The sequence below is a fragment of the Narcine bancroftii genome, chromosome 2 (assembly GCF_036971445.1).
Source record: "Narcine bancroftii isolate sNarBan1 chromosome 2, sNarBan1.hap1, whole genome shotgun sequence".
Lineage (NCBI taxonomy): Eukaryota > Metazoa > Chordata > Chondrichthyes > Torpediniformes > Narcinidae > Narcine > Narcine bancroftii.
The window spans coordinates 64,548,332-64,569,016 of NC_091470.1; the positions used below are offsets into that span (position 1 = coordinate 64,548,332).

Genomic DNA, 20,685 nt, shown 5'->3' on the forward strand with positions numbered 1-20,685 from the left:
CTGTACTTAATGACATAAGAATATTAGGTACATTTGTTATTGCTTTGTATCACTTTGCAGGAGTTTGCAGCATGTGATCAATGTATTTTGAATGCCATAGAAAAACTGAAAAACAAAATACAGCTCAGAGAGATAAAGCTCGGCAGCATCGGTGATCAGCTCAAAGAACATTTAAGTAAATTGCTCTCATTTGTGGGAAGCACACATTCTGCTGGTAGGCCAAGAACGACATGAGCTTTGAATGAGTTGAACATGCTTTAAAACTTTCAATTTTTCTGTGACAAAACCATCCCTATGACTGTACATGAGGTAGGATATTTAATGAATAGTATCACAACATGTATTTTGATCAGAATTGGAATATTTACAATGGCTGTTGATCTTGTATGATACACTGCAAAAGTCTGCTCCTTTTGATTTAAGAAGCCTTTTGGAAAAATTCACGTCTTCAGATTTGCAAGCCCCTGATAAGTGTTGAACTTTAGACCTGGAAGGCCTATGCTCAACTTTAAAAGTCATGATTAATTCTGATAAAATGTTGTCACCTTGCAAATACTGTAAAATGTCTTAAATACCAATGTAGTTTTGGCCAATGGAATTTAGGGGACAAAAAGCAACTCAGCAGAATATGAAATAAATTGATGTTTTATCTTTAAAAGGTGCCAATTTCTCATATGATTAGCTCTGTATTGGTGGTGTGTGTGTTACAAAAAATGAAGATAGTAATATTAGATTTAATGTGGCTTAGTTCAGTTCTCTGAGCCTTCTATGTATTACCCATTCTTTGTAATGTTGTGACTGAGCGTGATAGAATTATACTTAAATGTCATCTCGCACTGATATTTCAAGAATGGTTTTTATTATCTTTCTCACCACAGGATGCCAAAAAAACAAAGTTATTCAGTGTGCAATATTTTCAACTTTATTACAAGCATCTGAAGAATATAAATAAAATGTTTCTGCCCAGTTTACAATGTGATTTTTATCATTTAATGTCCATTACCACTTTCTGACAGTATCCTGGAAGGTTCTGTATATTTAGCAGTTAAAAGATAGAAAAGTGCTGGAGTAGGTACTAGAGCCAAGAGAGGTAAGTCTTGGTCCAGCTTATCCAGTCTGGAAATCGAAATTATTCCATAAGCATGAAGTATCCAGTGACTAAACAAAACAATTAGTCTCTTCTTTTTGGTGATCAGATCCTTGTAAGTCTGTTGAAGAGGAAAAGATTTTTTTAAATCAATTATATACAATTTTTCTTTATATTTGGCATCTTAAACAACATTTAATTGTTTATCATCAAACTGGATTTCAACATTGTAATTTCATACCATCATGCAATTTGCATTAGTATTATTTTGAGCATTTGAATTACCTGTATTTCTGAAGCAGACATGTACACTGCCAAGGTGACCAAGGACAAGACAAGTATAATGTATGGAAAAGCGTAATCTAAAAAAAAGTGCAAAGTCACCCTTAAATTCTTTATAGGCATGTGGTAAATACACAAAATATCAACTTTTCCTTGCCATAACAGGGACACAAAAAGAATGTGTCCATTGATATTCATACATCTGCCAGCACCTCTTTTAGATCTTATCCACAACCGCATAGGCACCAACTTCCATGGCTTAGTAGATTTTTAGAAAACATCTGCAGGGTAAAGGTTCATCACATGCAGGCAGTCAAATCTTGCAGAGGAGTGCTGTGTCTCCACTCTCCCAGGCCCAGAGCAATGCCATGATTTGTTCTTTGACAAACTCAAACATACCATTGAATATATATTTTGCACCTATTTGAATGCTTACAAAGTTAATTTTATAGTGAATTAAACTAGTTTGGGAACCAGAATGAGAGGGCAGAATATACACAAGTAGCAATATTGTGAGGAAGGCTAGGCAATCAATAGGGTAAAAATGCACATGTAAGATTTAAGGATTTAACCTGGGGTACTTTGGAAACAAAATTGAAAATGGTGATGAATACAACACTAAAAGTCTTGGATGTAAATATCCAGTGTAAGAAACAAGGTTGATGATCTTGCAGCTCAGCTGGAACTTGGCAAGTATGACACTGAGGCCATCACAGTTGTGGCTGAAACTTGATCATAGTTGGGAACTAAATATTTGTGGATACACTGTATCTGAAGGACAGGAAAATTGGGGGTGGGTTGGTCCTGCTGCTTAAAAATGGAATTCAATCTTTCGAGAAGAAACATTGGATCAGAAGATATAAAATCCCTGTGGGTAGAATTAAGAAATTGTAAAGATAAAAATACCCTGATGGGAGTTGGATACAGGCCTCCAAATAGTAGCCAGGATATGGCTTACCAACTCGATGGAGATAGGGCAATATTACAATAGTCATGGGTGATTTCAATATGCAGGTTGGTTCTGGATCCAAAGAGATGGAATTTATAAGATGGCTCCTTAGAACAGGATGTGGTTGAGCCAAGCACAGAAATGACAATTCTGGATTGGATATTGTGTAATGAACCATAGTTGATAAATGAACCCTTAGAAGGCAGTGATCATAATATGATGAACTCCATCTGCAATTCGAAACTAAAATCAGAGGTGATAGGTGGAATAAAGGGGACTACAGAGGAAGTGGCACAAGTTAAATGGAAAGGTACACTCGCAGGGAGGATGGCTGAAGTTTCTGCAAGAAATAAGGAAGATGCAGGACAAGTATATTCCAAAAAATAAATATTTGAATGGAAAAATGACAACTGTGGCCAATAAAAACTCAAAATCCAAAGTAAAAGCAAATGAAAGAACATACAAGGAAGCAAAATTTAGTGGGAAGAAAGAGGGCGGGGAAGTCTATAGAAGGCAACTTACAAGGTCACTAGGAAGGAAAAAATGAATTTTGAAAGGAGGCTAGTAAATAATATCAAAAAGGATACTAAAAGCTTTATTAAGAGTTATTAAAAAAAAGTAGATATAGGACTGATAGAAAATGATGCTTGAGAAATTGTAATGGGAGACAAGAAATGACAGGGAACTGAATGAGTATTTTGCATCATTCTTCACTGTGGAAGATATTAGCAGTATAACTGACTTTTAAGGGTGCCAGGGAAGAGAAGTGAGTGTAGTAATGACCACCAGAGAGAAAGTGCTTGGGTAACTGAAAGGTCAAAATGTAGTTCAATCTCCCAACCACATGAAATGCACCCTCACGTTCTGAAAGAAATAGCAATAAAGATTGTGGAGGCATTGGTAATGATCTTCCAAGAATCGAGAGACTGGAAAACTTCAAAGGTCATTCAGCTATTTAAAAAGGGAGGAATGCAATAGAAAAGAAATTGTAGACCTGTTAGCCTAACATCGGTGGTTGTCAAGATTGAGGTTACAGGGTACCTTGGAGGTGCATGATAAAGTAGGCCAAAGTCAGAATTGTTGCCTTAAGGGAAAATCTTGCCTGATAAATCTTTTGCAATTTTTGAGGAAACCACAAGGACATTCAGTGGATATTTGGACTTTCAAAAGGCCTTTGTCATGAGGCTTCTTAACAAGATGAGAGCCCGTGGAATTACTACATGGATTGAGCACTGACTGATCGGCAGGAAAAAGAGAGTGGTAATAAAGGGATCCTATTCTGCTTGGCTACCATGAGGTATTCCGCAGGGGTCTGTGTTGGGGGTCATTTCATTTTACACAGTATGTTAATCATTTGGATTGCAAAATAAATGGCTCTGTGGCTAAGTTTGCAGTTGATATAAAGATAGGTGGAGGGACAGGTAGTGAGAAGGAAATGAGAGGCTGGAGAGGCTTAGACAGATTAGGAGAATAGGTAAAGAAGTGGAAAATTAAATACAGTGCAAAGTGAATAGCTATGCACTTTAGTAGAAAGAATAAAAGGGCAGACTATTATTTTGATGGGAAAAGTTCAAAATTTGGTGGTGCAAAAGGATTTGATTCACTAAAGGTTAACCTGCTGGTTGAGTCAGTGGTGAAGAAGGTGAATGCTGGGTTTAATGTATTGTATATGTTGAACATTTAGTGGGTAGGGAAGGGAGGGGGGGTGAAAAGGGGAGAAAATGACACTGTGTAATGACTCTGAGGGAAATGTTTGTGTGTATTTTGGTTAATATGGTTCATAGTGTGAAAATTTTTTTTAAATGTGAATGCAATGTAGGTTATAAAAACAGGCATGTGATTTTGAGGCTTTATAAGGTACTGGTGAGACCTCTCGGAGTATGGGGTATGGTTTTGGGCTCCTTATTTAAGAAAGGATGTACTAACATTGGAGAGTTTTGAGAACATTTTGCAAGAATGATTCCTGGAATGAAGAAATTAGCATATGAGGAATGTACTTCTTGGAGTTCAGAAAAATGAGTGAAGACATCATAGAAGCATTTTGAATGTTGAAAGGCCTGGACAGAGTAGATTTGGCAAAGTTGTCTTCCATGGTAGAGGAGTCTAGGACAGAGGGGTCAATTTCAAGACTGAAGGGTATCCATTTAAAACAGAGAAGCAGAGGAATTCTTTAGCCAGAGTGGTGAACCTCTGGAATTTGCTACCACAGGTGGCTGTGGAGGCCTGATGATTGGATGTATTTAAGACAGAGATGGATAGGTATCAGAATAGTCAGGGTATCAAAAATGATGTGGAGAAGGCAGGGGAAGGTGGGAGAGTTGATCTGCTCAGGTGGAGCGGTCTCGGTGATCTGAACAGCCTACTTCTGCTCCTTTATCTTACGGTATCAGTGACAACTCAAAATGCAAAGTGCAAAATTAAATTTCCATCAACTCTACAAATCCTTAAATGCTCAAAGATGTCCTTTCCTCTCTGATTAATTAAAAATCATGTTCTGGCTGAATTTTACAAAATAATAATACTTACAGAGCAGACCTCCACCAACTGCCTGAATCACTGTAAGAATTGGGAAAAAGTAGAGGGCTGCATAAATACTTTTAAATCGATCCGACTTTCCAAGACCACAAGCGATCTTTTTTACCAGGAGCGGACGAAGCAGCATCATGAAAACCAGGCAAAAAGCATAGTATATAAAGACAATTGTGTATCTGGAAGCAAACAGACAACAGACTCAGGTAATCATAGCAATGAAGTTGAAAATTCAGTGTTTGTTTCTTTAATTTAAAAAAAATTAGACATACAGAACATCTGTAACAGGCCATTTCAAACAGTGGGAGGAAACCAGAGACCACAGGGAAAACCCACGCAGAAGCAGGGAGAACACACAAACTCCTTACAGACAGTGTGGAATTCGAACCCTTGTCCCAATTGCTGGCCCTATAAAGGCATTGCGCTAACTACTATGCCAACTGTGCCACACCTAATGTTAAATTCCAATTATCTGCTCATAAACCTCACGTCCATTATTCTGCACAGAGTGTTTACGGAAAAGTTTTCTCACAAAAATTCCAATGATTGCTTTTAATTTTATGCAAACCAGGTAAGGGCATAGAGAATACATCTGTATCTAAAAAGAATATTTTATGTCAAATGTATTTACTCAATGGCTGTGAATAAATTAATGCACTAAGAAACTGAACATCATTGTACTTATCGAAAATCATATACTTACAAAGGAAATACAGCTTCCTGCGTACAGTGCAAGGTAGTTATATAATCTGGACTTGGATTATATAACATTGTATACCAATCCGAAAGCATCTTCACATGGCAGGATCGGATCTTAAGCTCTCCCACTGGATCATTCACCAACAATGTGATAATGGCTGCAACAGCACATTCTAATAATGCAGTCACATGCTGAAAAAGTGCACTCGAACTGTACAAAAAAAAAAGATTTTTCAGATGAACGTTGTTAAAAACTTTCAGATTGATTATGATGCACATGATTGTCCTTTAGACCCTCAATCTTTATTCACTTATTTTGTGGATCTAACAACACTTTCTCTTGAATATGGTTTCCGTGGTATTTTTCACTTTGTACAAAAATCTTACCAGTCATATGTACAACTTTGCTGTGTAAAGAACAATTGCCGATGAATTGAAAGAGCTGCAATTTCTATTTAATGAAAATAGAATTACTTGAGCACCAACCTCTGTTTTATTTCTTCAAAGCCCAATTTAGATATGCCTTTGGCCATAAACTCATCTGGACTCCATAATAAATGTTCAGTTCTACCCACGAAGCAAATTAAATGAAATGCAAATGAACAATCTTAATTCATTTACTTCCAGCCCCATAGATCGTACTGGATAAAATTTTGTGATCCAGCAAAAAAAAGTATAAGATTGAATCTATTATGACATTTATGACAATCAATTCAATAATGAATAAAAATAGATTCAACCATATCCTATTATAACACAATGTTTCTCTAATAACACAAACCTCTTTTTGCCCGAGTACCATTCAATGAAGAACCAGTGCAAAACCAAAGGTAGAACTGCCATAAAGCCAAGATAGAGCCAGTCATACAACTCCGGTGATTCCTCACATTTACGACAAATCTTCAAGGCATCTGACCTTTCCCCTCTTGGGCATACCTGTTGAGCAAAGTACAAATACATGTTCTGCTGATATAGGTTTAATACATTTATTGGACATCTTCAATAATGTTCCCTATCTAAGTTGGTAGAACTTCTGTTTTAATCAGAAAAATGTCAAGCTGGTTTAAAATTAGATTCGGGACGATAAACAGGGCCACCATTACTTTATTATTGGATATGAACTGCAAATCTGTTCATAAGTACAGGTTCACGTACTTCCAACAAAATTTGGGCATCAATCAAAGTTGGCTTACACCTCGATAAATAACTTCCATTCATTCTGTAAGCATTTACAATGCACTTATATGTGTACTAATGCTGCTTTGAAATCAATAAAGGACCCCATGACCCTGGTCCCAAATTCCTTTCACTGCTACCTTCAGCCAGAAGGTACAAAAGCCTGAAGTCCAGCACCAAGAACAGTTTTCTTTCCAACAACTGTCAAACTCCTAAACCTCTATCATGACACCACAAAAGGACAGTCTGCAACACTGCAAGTCATATTTTTGCACTATGTAAATGATACTAAAACCGCCCAACCAAAATTCTCAGTTGACCGAAAAATTTTTTGGCAAAAGACAAGTTGAAAAATAAAATGATCTTTTCTTAAATTTATGCATTTATCTTATTTTTTGGACAGAAATCATGATTTTTGGTCAGAATTAAACATTGTATCATGTTTGAAAAACTTTCCGTTGTTTTCTCTTGTTGTTTAACCACTGATACAAGTATTAAGCAATTTCTCAGTTATCTGAAAAATCTAGTTAACTGAAAAATGTCCGGTCCCAAGCATTTTGAATATTGGAAACGTACTATATTAATATTTATTACCTATCTTGTGTATCTATTTATTTATTTTCTCCTTTAATTTAATTAGTTTACTATCAGTTTTTCTTTACATGTATACTCTAGGCTGCAGCAAGGAAGAATTTCAATATGTTCATTGTAAAATGTTATAAAATGTTATAATTGCCACTGAATATCTGTTTATTGAATAACATAAAATACAGAATACTGGATAATAGTTTGCATCCAATTACCCATTTCCAGAGTATTCTCTAACCTTCTTACTAATCAAAGTTCACTCTCTGTAAGAAATGAAAATCAAACAGAGACTTACCCCACATTCTCCATAGAGTAGCTGACTATCATTTACACTTTTTTTAAATTGTTTTCCACAATATAATCCAGGGCACATTAAATCAATATCTGAAATTAAACATTTAAAAACAACTTGCATTTAGGATTAAATCAATTCAGGCAATTTGTTTTAACCCACATCATTGAAATAATTGTTACACAAAATTGAAACCCATTTAAATGAAATTGATTATAAAAATAGAATGAAACTGCATGGAATCAATCCCAGCAAAACTAAATTCAGCGACTGAACAGAAAACCCTGCAGTGGCTGAAATTATATCTTGCACATTAAGATAGGATGGTCAGAGGCATCTCATCACACCCCAAGCCAACATGACAAACTGCAAGGATTTGTTCATCCATTTGCACAAAACCATAATAGGAGCTGTTAGCTGGGATTCTATGTACCTCTGCTATTGAGGCTGCACATGTATGTATGCTGCAGGATCCCGAGTTACTCTAACCTGGACTGTCGTTCTGGTTTCCGTCACTCCCAATGCAATTAGGCGCAGCACTCAGTAATTTCTTTATTAACTACCTGGGAGAGCCCTCCCCTGCTCTCCAGTGGAAGCAAGTATTGCAGGGTCTCCGTTGGACAAGAGATGCACCAGATATTTATATACACATATGAGGTTGTTACAGCAAAAGTTCATCAGCCACAGACACATGAGATCTCAAAGTAGAACATTACATGCACTTGAACAGAAGACCCTTCCCCCAAGCCTGTAGCCTTAAAGATTATCATACTAAGTTGCAAAATATATCTTAGAACAATTTACAATTCTCAGACTCAACAAAAAAGCCAGAATATCTTTTTTTGCACCATCTGTTTTTGCTCACCTCTATTGTACCAGAGACCTCAAACTTCCAGGCACCAACACCACACATCATGACAAGCAGCTAGTTCTCTTTTCCACCACTTTTGATTCAAGCAACTAGAGTTTCCCCTTGAATATATTCATTGCTGCTGGTGTTCTGCAAGCTGAAATACTGCTTTCATATTCACAGTAATTTATTAGTTGTACAAGTAAACCTTTATGTATTATACAATACTTGTATTACTAAAATACCAGGAAGTTAACTCAAGAAAAAATCACAGATCACTCTCAACATTCCAACATCTCATCCAGTACTGAGAATGCTATCAAAGTGGGAATCACCAATGACCAGAAACTGAGCAAGACAATAACATTATCAGACAACTCCAAGAGGCTGGGTGTTCTATATAGAGAGGCTTACTTCATTCTTCTCAAAGCATTCTAATTTTTATAAGATGTGATAGGGGAGAATAACATTCATATATTGCCTTTAATGTTTAAATACATTTCAAGAAGGGTTAAGCCACAAGAAGAATTTAAAAACCAGTTATCTTTGGACATGGAATTAAAACTGGAGAATTACAGGTTTTGGATGAGCTCAAGTTGACATGAAGAGAAAGTTTGGAAGCCACTCAGAGTATTTGAATAGTTGATTGCAGATAACAGGGCAGGGGGAAGGTGAAAGTGTTGATGATAAGAGTAATGAATAGTATAAAAAAAATAAAAAGCATTGAAAAATAAAGTCCTTAATGAAGGGCTAAAGCCTGAAATGTTGGTTATGAATGTGTTTATCTTTGACCTGCTGAGTTTCTCCAGCATTGTGCTTGTACAATAACATCTATATGTATCTAAAATGGGAAAATATTAGCAGAGATGGGTGATGGAGAATTAGAACAGGGAATGAGAAAATAGCAGAATTACTGCATATGCACGTCTAAAGGGAGCACATAAGTATCAGTAATTTGGAGAAGAGGCTGCGCCAGCCCAGCTGTTGATGTCTTTTCGCATCTCTTACTCCTTGATCGCAACAAGCGGCCACCCTTGCAGTCTGGGGCGCTGGAGGAGAGCGTCTCAGAGCCGTGGAGTGGGACGAGGGCAGGAAGGAGTCAGACCAGTATTCGGTTACGGGTGGAGCTCCCTCCTCCCGGGGGGGTGGATCTGTGGGTTCAAATCACCTGCTGCCATGCAGGTTTTGCCTCTTCAGGCAAAGGCTAGGAGAAGGTAATTGCCTTCAAATTCCAGGGTCTCAGCTCATCAGTCTAGCAGCAGGGGCTGGCAGCTGTGACAGAGCGTGGGAAACAGTTTCCCTAGCAGTCTGCAGCAGCAAACTCAGTGGGCAAAGGATCCGTCAGGACAACGGCCAGCGAGCATGGTCTTGGAACAGACCAGCAGGGCAATCCCGCGTCACACTGGCTGTCATGCCTCGCACTCCACCAGGTCCAGTGGTGAGGGACCCAGAGGGAGGTGTTTGTCCTGGACATGCACGCCTCCAAGTCTATGCCCCAACACATGGAGCCTAAAGCTCCATGGAAAACAGAACAAAAGTTCTCTGAGGACAGAAGAGCTACAAGGCATCGTGTTCATCTTCGCTTGGGAAAGGATGGGCCATGAGAGAACAGTCAAATTTTGTGGACTAATTTTAGGGTAAAATTGAGGGGGTCGACTATTACATACTACTTTCAACTGTGCTAATGCATTGGGAGCTCTGGATGAGTGGGCGGCCAGAACCGAGTGGTTGTCCGCATTCGGGGCATTGGGAGGGCAGGCAGACAGGCGGTGCATCAGGAGCTTGGATGAGTGGACGTCCAGGGCCAAAGCGAGAGTCTGTCAAGAGCTCAGATGGGAGGACAGCAGGGGTGTCTGGAGCTCTGATAGGCGAGTGGTTGGGGCCTGTGCAAGAGACAGCGGTGGGGGTGTCTGGAGCTTGGATGGGTGGGCAACTATGGCCAAAAATAGGGGTTCAACTTTTGCGCACGATATATGGAAAATATCAGATTTGGGGGCCAAAAATAGAGGGTTGGCTTTTACATGGTATCTTCAGAGGTAGAGGAATCCAGATTAGAAACACTGAATGTAGTAAATGACCCCAATGGATTCAGAAGTGGTGTTGCCTCACTTGGAAGGATTGGGGCCCAAAATAGTAGTGAGGGAGGAGGTGAAGGTGTGTATAGCATTTCTTCATGACACAGGGGTAGCACCAATCGGGCCATTTAGGGAGAAGGGATGAGTTCCTTCATCTCCGCCGCCTCTGGTCTGTAATGGGCTGTTGCCACCATAACAAATGCGTTGGTCGGAGGAGAACAGGGCTGGCAGCTCAATGTTACAGGTGCGATCAGGTCGTCAATGAAGTCATCTTTCTAAAGGCCCTCTGGCTCGACGTTGGTCATGGAGGATGGTAGAAAGTGCAACTGCCGAGCAGGCAGCGCTTCACAGAACTCTCCCTGCAGGTAGAAAACGTCTTCAATCTAGACAATTCGCAGCGGGTGTAAGGTAAAAACATCATGAGATGGGACCGGAGAAGGAGTCACCCAGTACTAAGGAGTAACAGAATGCAGATGTGACCTTGTACACTCAAGATAAGCTTGGCACTAACAAGCTGATGAGCAGCAGACTAACAGTGAAGGATAGCAACAGCTTATTCATTGGACAGTGTAATGGTATGATAATTTACTAAGTATGTGTCCTGAGGTATAAAAAAAACACCACTTGCTGATATCAGGAGAATGCGCCTTCTCCAACTAACACTGTTAGTTGCAAGTGTTACAATCCGGTAATAAAGAACCTTGATTTCGACTCAGTCTGGTGTCTGACTCACTCATTCTCGAACAAAGCAGACCTAACACGGGGCAGAACAGAAGCTGCAGATCTCTCCGAAGGGAGGGCCTTCGCTTAATTCCAGAGCCCACCTATTCGGCGGGATGAGTTATGGACAGAGATTCCATCTCCCGCAACCGGACAAGGGCGACAGTTAACGTCAGTCCCTGGCCGTCCCCCAATTCACCCTCTGTTCTTCGGAAAACTGCTCGTAAAATAGTTAGGCGCCAACATACTTTCGCCAGGACAGCCCCACCCCGCATAGCGCTGCCTTACCCATATCGAAGTCCAGCGAAGCTCCAAACGCCGCCGCGCCCCTCCACCGGAACACAGCCACCCACTTCCGATTGACCCTTGGGACGCCACCCACCTCCGGTTGACCCCTCCGGTCGCTCTGGAGAGCCCGATGCTCGATGGCGACGGCGCTGGCGCGGACGCCGCCGGGCGATGGCTCCGTGCTCTCGGTACTCGACATGCACACGGGCGGGGAGCCGCTGCGCATCGTCACCGGCGGCTTCCCACCCGCGCTCGGAGGCGACCTCCTGAGCAAACGGCGCTACGTGCGCTCCAAGCTGGACGGGCTGCGGCGGCGACTGCTCTTCGAGCCCCGAGGCCACCGCGACATGTACGGCGCGCTGCTGGTGGGCTCGGAGCGGCCTGACGCGCACCTCGGCGTCCTCTTCATGCACAACCAGGGCTACAGCACCATGTGCGGCCACGCCATCATGGCACTTGGCCGCTACGCCCTAGACTACGGCCTGATCGCCGAGCCCAGCTCCCCCGAGACGCAGGTCAACATCCACTGCCCCTGCGGCCTGGTCCGGGCTTTCGTTCACTACAATAGGGGCAAGAGCGGCCGCGTCCGCTTCCACAGCGTCCCTGCCTTCGTCTTCGCTGCAGGTAGGGGCCAGAACTGCACGGGGGGGGGGGGGGGCACAGACCGCCAACATGACAGCTCCAAGAGAAACTCAAGAACTGCGATACTGCTGCAATCATTAGTTAACAACGAGCTACTGAGGGGTTCACTGTGTCCCTGGAGAGGGATGGTCGCAATACAGGGTCCCGGTCGAAAATGGTGACTGACCATTTCTATCCATGGATGCTGCCTGATCCAATAAGTTCCTCTACTGTTCATGACAGCCTCATTATTGCCAATTCCACTGGTTTCCTGTTCATTGGGAGCTCATAGCCAAAGTTTGGTTAAACAAGAAAGTCTGCAGACTGTTTTTGTAGTTTAAATTACTCTGGCCACTGTCCGTCAGATGCCATTAACATCGACTTCTCCGGTTTCCGTTAAGCCCCTCCTCAATCTGTCCGGGATCTGACTCACTTCCCAGTTCCTATAATAGTTTATAATCTATGATCTAGCTATTCAGTAGCGTGAAACAGTGTAAAAAGTTTCATTGTGTTGCTTTTGCAATCAGTCAAAGCCTAAGTTATGTCACTTTGAAGGGCAAAAGAAGAAAAAAAATGTTTGTATATTTTATTGACTTGACAATAAATGGAATCTTGAAATCCATTCCAAACCTCTTGGCTTTGGGTGGGGTACCATGGCTGGGAATTCCATGTTAATGGAGACTCTTGTTTTCTAGTAAGTTTGTGTTTAAGGTGCCATTTTGTTTGTGCACAACCAATTTTTGGTAGGGTTGATTGTAGCTTCACCTTTGGCATCAGAATGCCCATATCTGCCCAGTAATAGTCAGCTGCATAGCGTAGAAAAGCTGCTACAGTGAAAACAGAACTAGTGATAGCTAAGATGCTAGTCGTAGTAAATGGTCATTTAGCACAGAAATAGGCCCTTACTGAACATTCTTGAAAAATGGTCATGTGAGTGATTCCATCAGTCCCTTAGACTTCCTCGAGTTAGTGGACTGGAGAGTGTTCAAGGTGCTGAGAATGTGAACTAGTACACTGAGGCTGTTACGTACTTTATCCAAACAGCTGTGGAAGATGTGTCCCAACCAAATCATTCAGGGTTTTCCCCAACGAGAAGCCCTAGATGAACAATGAAATCTGGAACCTGCTGAGAGCCAGATCACAGGCATTTAAGTCCAGAGATCCAGATCAGTACAGCGGGAGCAGGTATGACCTGCAGAAAGCTATTTCCCATGCGAAGGGAGATTCTGGATGAAAATGGAAACAATGAGTAACAACCGAAATCTAGTAAAGTAGCAGATGGCAAAGCTCCTCCCCCAGGGGAACTCAATGTCCTCTCTGCCCGATTTGACGACAGTAACAGTGAACATGCACCCCTCCCGACCCCCACATCTCCTGATGATCCCATCCTGTCTATATCTGAGGATGACGTGCATGCTGCCTTCAGGCGAGTTAATCTGAGGAAACCATCTGGCCTGAATGGAATACCAGTACCTGGACGAGTATTAAAAATCTGTGCTGACCAATTTAGCAAGGTATTCACGGATATTTTCAATATCACACTCCAGCAGGGCATGATACCCACCTGTTTTAAACTGGCTTCAAGTGCTCAAGAAGGGTGTAGAAACTTGCTTTAATGACTATCGACCTGTAGCACTTACTTCAACAGTGATGAAGTGTTTTGAGAAGCTGGTAAATAAGCATATCAGCTCCTGTCTGAGAAGTAACATGAGTACATTCCAGTTCACCTATTGTAATATCAGGTCTACAGCAGATGCCATCTCTTGCCTCTACACAAAGCCCTGGAGCACCTGAATATCAAAGATGCATATGTGTACATCAGGATGCTCTTTATCGACCACAGTTCTGCACCATCATCCCCTCAAAACTGTTCAGCAAAGTCCAAGACCTGAGAGTTAACACCCCACTGTGTAATTGGATCATGGATTTCTTCAACTCCAGACCACAATCAGTGAAGATTGGTAAGAATAGCTCCTCCACAATCCCCATCAGTACCAGAGCACCACATGGCTGTGCTCTTAGCCCCTGCTTTACTCACTTTACACATATGACTGTGTGGCTCGGCACATCAATAACAGCATCTACAAATTTGGCATGTTAGCATCACACTGGTGGCGCTATTGGAGTTCCAGGAGACTTTGGGAGTACTTTAACAATAATCTGTGAAGTTGTTTTGATTATCCCAAGACTAGACATGGCCACACAGGTGAAATTAACGGACTCAAGGGCACTGTTAAGATCGAGAATATTGCAGCCAATAGGTATGTCACCTTCTAAGGTCGTCTTCACTTCTCAGCATCTACATAAGGCATGGGGAAGCCCACGGCAACACGAGTGATGTTCACACTTCCACCTGGCACAATCTCTTGGCTGAACAGAGGATTGATGGAGAATCTAGATGGAACATGATGAATTTTCACATATAGATTAACAGGAGGAGAGTACTGCACCCCAGCATTGTTCAATGCCACAAATTCATTTTTCCCTTGGTCAGTTTCTTCACTGTCCTCAATCTGCAGAGCATCTGACCGCAACCACTTGATGTGCATGATGGAGCTGGGGTCGACAGGCAGGTAGTCATTGAACTAGGTGATCTGGGTTCCCACTGGCGGCATGGTAGCTGTACGCGTGCACTCCACCACCTTCAATTGGGGGCCCTTGTCTATGTTGGGGAAGCCCAAGGGCAATTGGTCCTCTCTTAGCACTGAGCTTTGCCGTCACAGTGACAGCATTAAGCGCATTGGTGGCTTGATACTCAGACTGCCTCGTCCCTGGGCAGTCTGAGTGACCATAACACCATCTACAAATTTGGTGACGATACTATCATAGTGGGTTGTATAAAGGAAGGAGATGAGTCTGCACACAGGAGGGAGATTGAAAACTTGTCTGAATGGTGCACCAACAACCACCTTGCACTCAATGTCACCAAAACTAAGGAGCTGATTGATGACTTCAGGAAAGGAAAGCCAGAGGTATTCAATCATTGGGTGATCAGTGGTGGAGAGGGTGAGCAAATTTAAGTACTTTGGAGTCACTGTCTCAGAGGATCTTTCCTGGACCAAAACACCAATGACATCGTGAAGAAAGTATGTCAGCGCCTTCCTCAGGAGTTTGCGGAGGTTTGGGATGACTTCAAAATCCCTGGCAAATTTCTACAGAGATGTGTTGGAAAGTATGCTGACCGACTGCATCACAGTCTAGTAATGGGAACACCAATACCCCTAAGCGTAAAGCCATCCAAAAGATAGTGGACAGAGATCAGGACATCACAGGCAAAACCCTCCCCACTGTTGAGTACATCTCCAGGGTACGCTGCTATCAGAGAGCAGCAGCAATCATCAAAGACCCACACCACCCAGCACATGCTCTGTTCTTGTTGCTACCATCAGGAAAGAGGTATAGGTGCCAGGTTCAGGAAAAGCTGCTCCCCCTCCACTATCAGACTCCTCAATGACATACTCATTCAGAGACTCATTTAAGGACTCTTGTGCACTTTTATTGATTTTCTTTTTGTTCTCTCTGTATTGCAGTCAATTTGTTTACATGTTTTACACTGTGTACAATTTATTTTTTGCATTACCAATTAGTGGTAATTCTGCTGCAGCATCCAGGAAAAAGGAATCTCAAGGTTGTATGTGATGTCATGTATGTGCTCTGACAAGAGATCTGAAATCTAAAGCAGAGCAGGACCATGACACAGATGTACAACATAGAGTCCTGGTTTGCTGATCTTTTTCAGATGTTCCTGTTGATGTACCAGGATATGGGAAGATTGTGGTGGATGTTGCATATGGTGGCGCTTTTTATGCATTTGTGAGTGCAGATTGTTTTGGTTTGGATGTTTCTTCCTCCAGGACCCAACACCTTGTAGATGCAGCAGTGGCTGTCACTAATGCTGTGAAAGTGCAGGTGCGTACATTTAAAATAAAAACCTTATGATTCAGCAAGCAAATCTTTCATCTTGCCACAGTGTAATTGTAAATTATAATTAGTAATGGTGTTTTACTGCTCCATTTTGCAACTCTCACCAATCCTTCCCCACAAAAATAACCTCTTCAGAGGCTGGTAAAATAAGCAAACCATTTTTACCTTGCAGATGCAACAGTCCCAACTGTAGGGCAAATAAATCACCTTAAAGAAAGTTAGGGAAAACAATACAAAGATCTAATGCAGGGTTCTGTGTTCAACCTGCCCCAGCTAATGCAGCTGTGAAACTTCAATAGGAGAATGACAATTTATGTGAACTTCTTGGGTGAAAAATCTAATGTAATTAGTTCCTCTTCGGAACCTGGTTTGGAATTTGGCATAACTGGACAAGCAGTTCTGTAGTCCTTGCAACTTTGAGGCAATAACAGGTTTATGATCGGTGGTCATTTGGCTACAAGAAATTCAAGAAAATAATAGTTTAAAAATATCATCTTCCTCCTCACTCTTCCAAACTATGTAAAGGAAGAAACTTTATAGTTGTATTAATTCCTTAAAAATGATACAAAGGTTAGGTATGCTGCTTTGGTTGGCTTCTAGTTCTTTGAACTAGCTTTACAGTGGCTAACTTGTTCACTTAGTTCCATCACTATCAATGAGTATCTGCCACAGGGAGGAATTGCCCAGTAAGTGATTCACTTGGCATTCACACTGATTAGTGTAGGCTGTTATTAGGTATAATGACAAGTAACAATTCAATGCATTATCTGTGGGTATGGACAATTGCAACTCCTGCAACTGGTTCAATAAGTTAACATTGTACCTAACTTCGTTTTTTGATCACCAGGTCCAACTGCATCACCCTGACAGTGAAGATCTTGCCTTCTTATATGGCACTATAATAACTGATGGCAAAGATGCATTTTCTGAAGAGCCAACAGCAAATATTTGTGTTTTTGCAGATGCTCAGGTAGAAAATTTATTTGTAAACTTATTGTAATGAATTTGAATACTATAGATATTTTAACAGTTCTTGAAAGCAATCTACTGTATAATTAAAACAATATAAAACAACCTTGTTCTTTTAAATTCTGACCTGGAAATGTTCAGACATTAATAGGTATTAATTTACTTGATTAGTCATGTTTAAACAGCTTTCAGTGATAGACAATGAACATGCAGGGGAGGGATGCAAATCATGTGCAAGCAGCAAAGTTTAAATTGAGCATCAAGTTTGGTGCAAGCGTAGGGGCCTGTTCCTGTGTTGTAGTGTAATATGTTATTTTGATTAATGTGTGTGTTATATTCTTACTAAATTATATAATTTGATAATTTTGACATGTCATTTTCCTGGGTCTAGTTCATCTAATCCCTGGATGTTTCAACTGAGATGATTTTGAATTGAATTAATGATAGACAGTACAATTTCCATTATCCAAAATGGTTGGGACCTGCCCTATGCTAGAAAAACTTTTTTTTCCAGATAAATGGTAATTTTTTAAAAAATACAGCCCAGTCGCAACAGCAAATCTCTTGTATCAATGTTTAAACAACAAGGGAAGGCTTTTTAAACATTAAAAGAATTTTTAATTCTCACCAAAAAATACTGGCCTCCGCCAATCCCCTCATGTCCCCAACATCGCCACTGATCCCTGGGGAGACTTCCCAGCCCGAGGTAACACTCAGTGGCGAGCTGGCAGGCTCCTGTCTCCCTGGTCACGAGCTCCTGACACCCAACTTCCAACTCCAAACCCTCCCCTAGGCCTACCGCATACACACACTGGGGAGTCCGGTGTGCCGAGGGGAGGGTTCAGAGTTGGCACCGGGGGCTCTGGTGTGCTGAGGAAGGGGATAGGAGGGAACGCCACTGAGCCTGAGGTCCTGCTCCTGCCCAGGAGGCTGCCCTCCTTGATGATGCCGGGACAAGGGATTCTTCTAACCATTTGCAGCTGGGAGACAGCGGCACGCAGTTTGAAAGGGAGAGAAAAGTCAATAGGGGAAGGTAAAGAAGAAATGGAAAGAGATGGGAGGGAATTACCTGAAACTCATTCTAATTTCATGTCAAGTTAATTTTTTTCAACCTTTGTAGTCAATTCAGCTCCGAAAAAAAATTCAGATAAATGAGGATTTCTGATTGTTTTAGATATTTGAAAATTTTTTTTAAATTCTGATAAATGAGGATTTTGGATAATCAGTTGTACTGTACATTTAAAGGTTTGGAGATATTTTTGTTCATCTTATCTTAAATAGGTTGACAGAAGTCCCTGTGGTTCAGGCGTGACAGCTCGTATTGCACTGCAGTATTATAAAGGATTGATTCTCCTGAATCAGACTAGAACATTTCAAAGTGGTCCGACAAGCTCATTATTCACAGGAAAAGCTATTGAAGTGAGTAACCTACTGTATAAATATTGCTTTTAGGCACATTATACTGCAGTATGTTTTGATCCAAAGTGATCATGAGCAACAAGATTGGGATTTTTTTTGGAATATTTTTATAAATTTTAACCACCAAATAAAATTGACAATACAAGTCTTTAAAATAATATAATCCATTTTATTATACCGCCACCCCCTTTCCCTAAAGCCCCAAGAAGGAAGGAAGAATGAATGAAAAAGATACAAGATGTAAGAAGAAAGACTGGAGATTATCGAGAGAGTCCTTTTTCAGAGATCATATTTACCATCAAATAAAGGAGGTCAGCCAGGATTGAGGTTACTAGAGAAATTATTAAATATTCATTTCAACACGCTCCAAACATGGGTGCCATATTTTTCAAAATATATGATATCTATTCCTATGTATGTAATTTTCTCAAGTGGTATACAACTACAAATTTCCGCATTCCATCTCTCCATTCCTTCGCCTATATCTGATTTCAAGTTATTGCAATGCATTTCTTAGATATTGCTAAGGCAATTTTTACACTTTATTTGACATATTTAATTTTAATTTAGGTGTAATGCTTTTAATATTATCTAACAGAAATAACATTGGATCCTGTGGGAATTTGATCCCTGTTATTCATTGTAATAAATTACTCACGTCAAGCCAATCTTACTCCAGATTTCAATCAAATGTTTCAAAATAGTGGAATCTCTAACCCAAGTCAACAATTTGGAATTCCATTTATAAATAAAATCTTGTGAATTTTTCCTATTTTATTGAGTTCAGTACCCACCCATGCAGATTTTTTCTCTGTCAAATAATACATTAATAAATCTCAATTGAGCAGCCCTATAATAATTTTTTTTAAATTAGAGACTTGAAAGCCTACCAAATCAAACTTCCAAATTAATATTTCCAAAGAAACCCTGGCCATTTTAGCTTCCCATAAAAATGTCCTTATATTCATATTTAAATCATTATTTTTTTTAGGAATTGGAATTGATTAAAAAAGATATTGTATTCTAGGAAAAATATTCATCTTAATACAATTTACTCTACCAATTAAAGTACTTCATCTATTCTAATCGTCTAGAATTTTCTTAAGTAATGGCAAATAGTTTAACTCGTACAAATTATTTAAATCTTTGTCCACTCGAATACCTAAGTACTTAATTCCTGTATCTGGCCATTTAAAATTAGTAATTTATAGTGTGTATAATTTCCAATCACTAAAGGCATAATTTCACTTTTATCCCAGTTAATTTTATAATCTAATATTTCACCATATTCCCAACCTTAAATGTAATTGGCGCAGTGAATTCAAGGGATCGGTCAAATATATTAAGACATCGTCTGCATATAAATTTATTTTATATTTCTCTGGATTAATTTTAATACCTTTAATATCAGGATCTGACCATATTAATCCAGCTAAGGGTTCTATCACTAAAATAAATAAAGTTGGCAATAAAGAGCAGCCTTTAATCAACCTGCCTGGTTCATATGGATTAATTTCGTTAAGTATTTGGCTAGTCTATTTGCTAAAATTTTGTAATCAAGATTGGGATGTTGATAAGAATATGATTTTTTTTCAGGAAACAAAATGTGGTGATTTCAAAGCTGTTATAGTGGAAATATCAGGACAAGCACATTACACAGGAACAGCCAACTTTTATGTGGAAGATGATGACAATCTCAAAGATGGGTTTCTTCTCCAATAAAGTATATGAAACAAAAGATGAGGATATGAATATTTTTTAAAGCCCGATCTCTGAATATAATTTAGCTCTCTACATATTATTTGAAGGCACTTAGCTGTGAATTATTCATATATAATTACATTTTTATCACGTATATTCTTGGTAGTCTGAAAGATCACGTTTAAACAGATGAATGCGGAAATAAGTTTAATTCTTTCATTCTGAGTCTTAAACTTTGATATTTCAATCTAAATCAGATATGTAATTCGTTCAGTTGTTAATGTACAATAACATTATCTGATGGTAATTGTAAAAACACTATTATAGAGAAAAGTCTGTTTGGAACTAGATATTTACTTTCATGAATCACACTGCACAGTCAAGTTAGCAACAGTTTTCTTTCTAATTATATACACATCAGCCGTCTGTGAGATGGTTTGAGTGAATGAAATTGTGCACCAACAGCTTAAGGACAGTTTCTTCCCCATAGGCTCCCGAATGAACCCCACAGCAGTA

General features: G+C 40.1%; 3 protein-coding genes across 11 annotated transcripts in view; 2 read left to right on the forward strand and 1 right to left on the reverse strand.

The window, feature by feature from the left end:
- ccdc175 (coiled-coil domain containing 175) overlaps window positions 1-974 on the forward strand; it is a 340,062-nt gene extending 339,088 nt beyond the window's left edge. For all 5 annotated transcript variants that reach the window (XM_069916865.1, XM_069916861.1, XM_069916860.1 and 2 more), the window contains one exon: window positions 61-974. In XM_069916865.1, the coding sequence (XP_069772966.1) occupies window positions 61-234 (174 nt within the window). In that variant the 3' untranslated portion in view covers window positions 235-974. The remainder of the gene's footprint in view (window positions 1-60) is intronic.
- On the reverse strand, window positions 838-11,677 carry jkamp (jnk1/mapk8 associated membrane protein). Of its 3 annotated transcripts, XM_069916868.1 has the most exons (8): window positions 11,536-11,596; window positions 8,468-8,617; window positions 7,606-7,694; window positions 6,328-6,482; window positions 5,551-5,757; window positions 4,845-5,026; window positions 1,373-1,449; window positions 838-1,208 (listed from the first exon to the last, which is right to left on the reverse strand). In XM_069916868.1, the coding sequence occupies exons 3-8, from the start codon at window positions 7,681-7,683 to the stop codon at window positions 990-992; spliced, it is 918 nt and encodes a 305-aa protein (XP_069772969.1). In that variant the 5' UTR covers window positions 7,684-7,694; window positions 8,468-8,617; window positions 11,536-11,596; the 3' UTR covers window positions 838-989. The 3 variants fall into 3 exon arrangements, with proteins under 3 accessions (XP_069772969.1, XP_069772970.1, XP_069772971.1); XM_069916869.1 differs by lacking the exon at window positions 11,536-11,596 and having other exon boundaries at window positions 8,468-8,620; XM_069916870.1 differs by lacking the exons at window positions 7,606-7,694; window positions 8,468-8,617 and having other exon boundaries at window positions 11,536-11,677.
- Window positions 11,601-20,206, forward strand: LOC138753639 (trans-L-3-hydroxyproline dehydratase). 3 transcript variants are annotated; one of them, XR_011351322.1, is made up of 6 exons: window positions 11,601-12,159; window positions 15,896-16,065; window positions 16,928-17,050; window positions 18,331-18,468; window positions 18,668-18,795; window positions 20,065-20,206. XR_011351322.1 is itself a non-coding variant. In XM_069916867.1 (5 exons), exons 1-5 carry the CDS (start codon window positions 11,673-11,675, stop codon window positions 20,188-20,190), a joined length of 1,044 nt encoding a protein of 347 aa, XP_069772968.1. In that variant the 5' UTR covers window positions 11,608-11,672; the 3' UTR covers window positions 20,191-20,206. The 3 variants fall into 3 exon arrangements, 1 of the variants encoding a protein (XP_069772968.1); XR_011351321.1 differs by having other exon boundaries at window positions 18,668-18,779; XM_069916867.1 differs by lacking the exon at window positions 18,668-18,795 and having other exon boundaries at window positions 11,608-12,159.
- Window positions 20,207-20,685: the final 479 nt, after the last annotated feature.

What these genes read in the sequence shown, in the direction of transcription:
- LOC138753639 (XM_069916867.1), top strand. Translation starts at nt 11,673, where the DNA reads ATGGCGACGGCGCTGGCGCGGACGCCGCCGGGCGATGGCTCCGTGCTC. An exon ending in TGCCTTCGTCTTCGCTGCAG is followed by an intron (nt 12,160 to 15,895) that starts GTAGGGGCCAGA and finishes GATCTTTTTCAG; the next exon opens with ATGTTCCTGTTGATGTACCA. An exon ending in GTGTTTTTGCAGATGCTCAG is followed by an intron (nt 17,051 to 18,330) that starts GTAGAAAATTTA and finishes TATCTTAAATAG; the next exon opens with GTTGACAGAAGTCCCTGTGG.
- jkamp (XM_069916868.1), bottom strand. Translation starts at nt 7,683, where the DNA reads ATGTGCCCTGGATTATATTGTGGAAAACAATTTAAAAAAAGTGTAAAT. An exon ending in TACTCTATGGAGAATGTGGG is followed by an intron (nt 6,483 to 7,605) that starts GTAAGTCTCTGT and finishes TTTGCTCAACAG; the next exon opens with GTATGCCCAAGAGGGGAAAG. An exon ending in TGGTACTCGGGCAAAAAGAG is followed by an intron (nt 5,758 to 6,327) that starts GTTTGTGTTATT and finishes TTTTTTGTACAG; the next exon opens with TTCGAGTGCACTTTTTCAGC.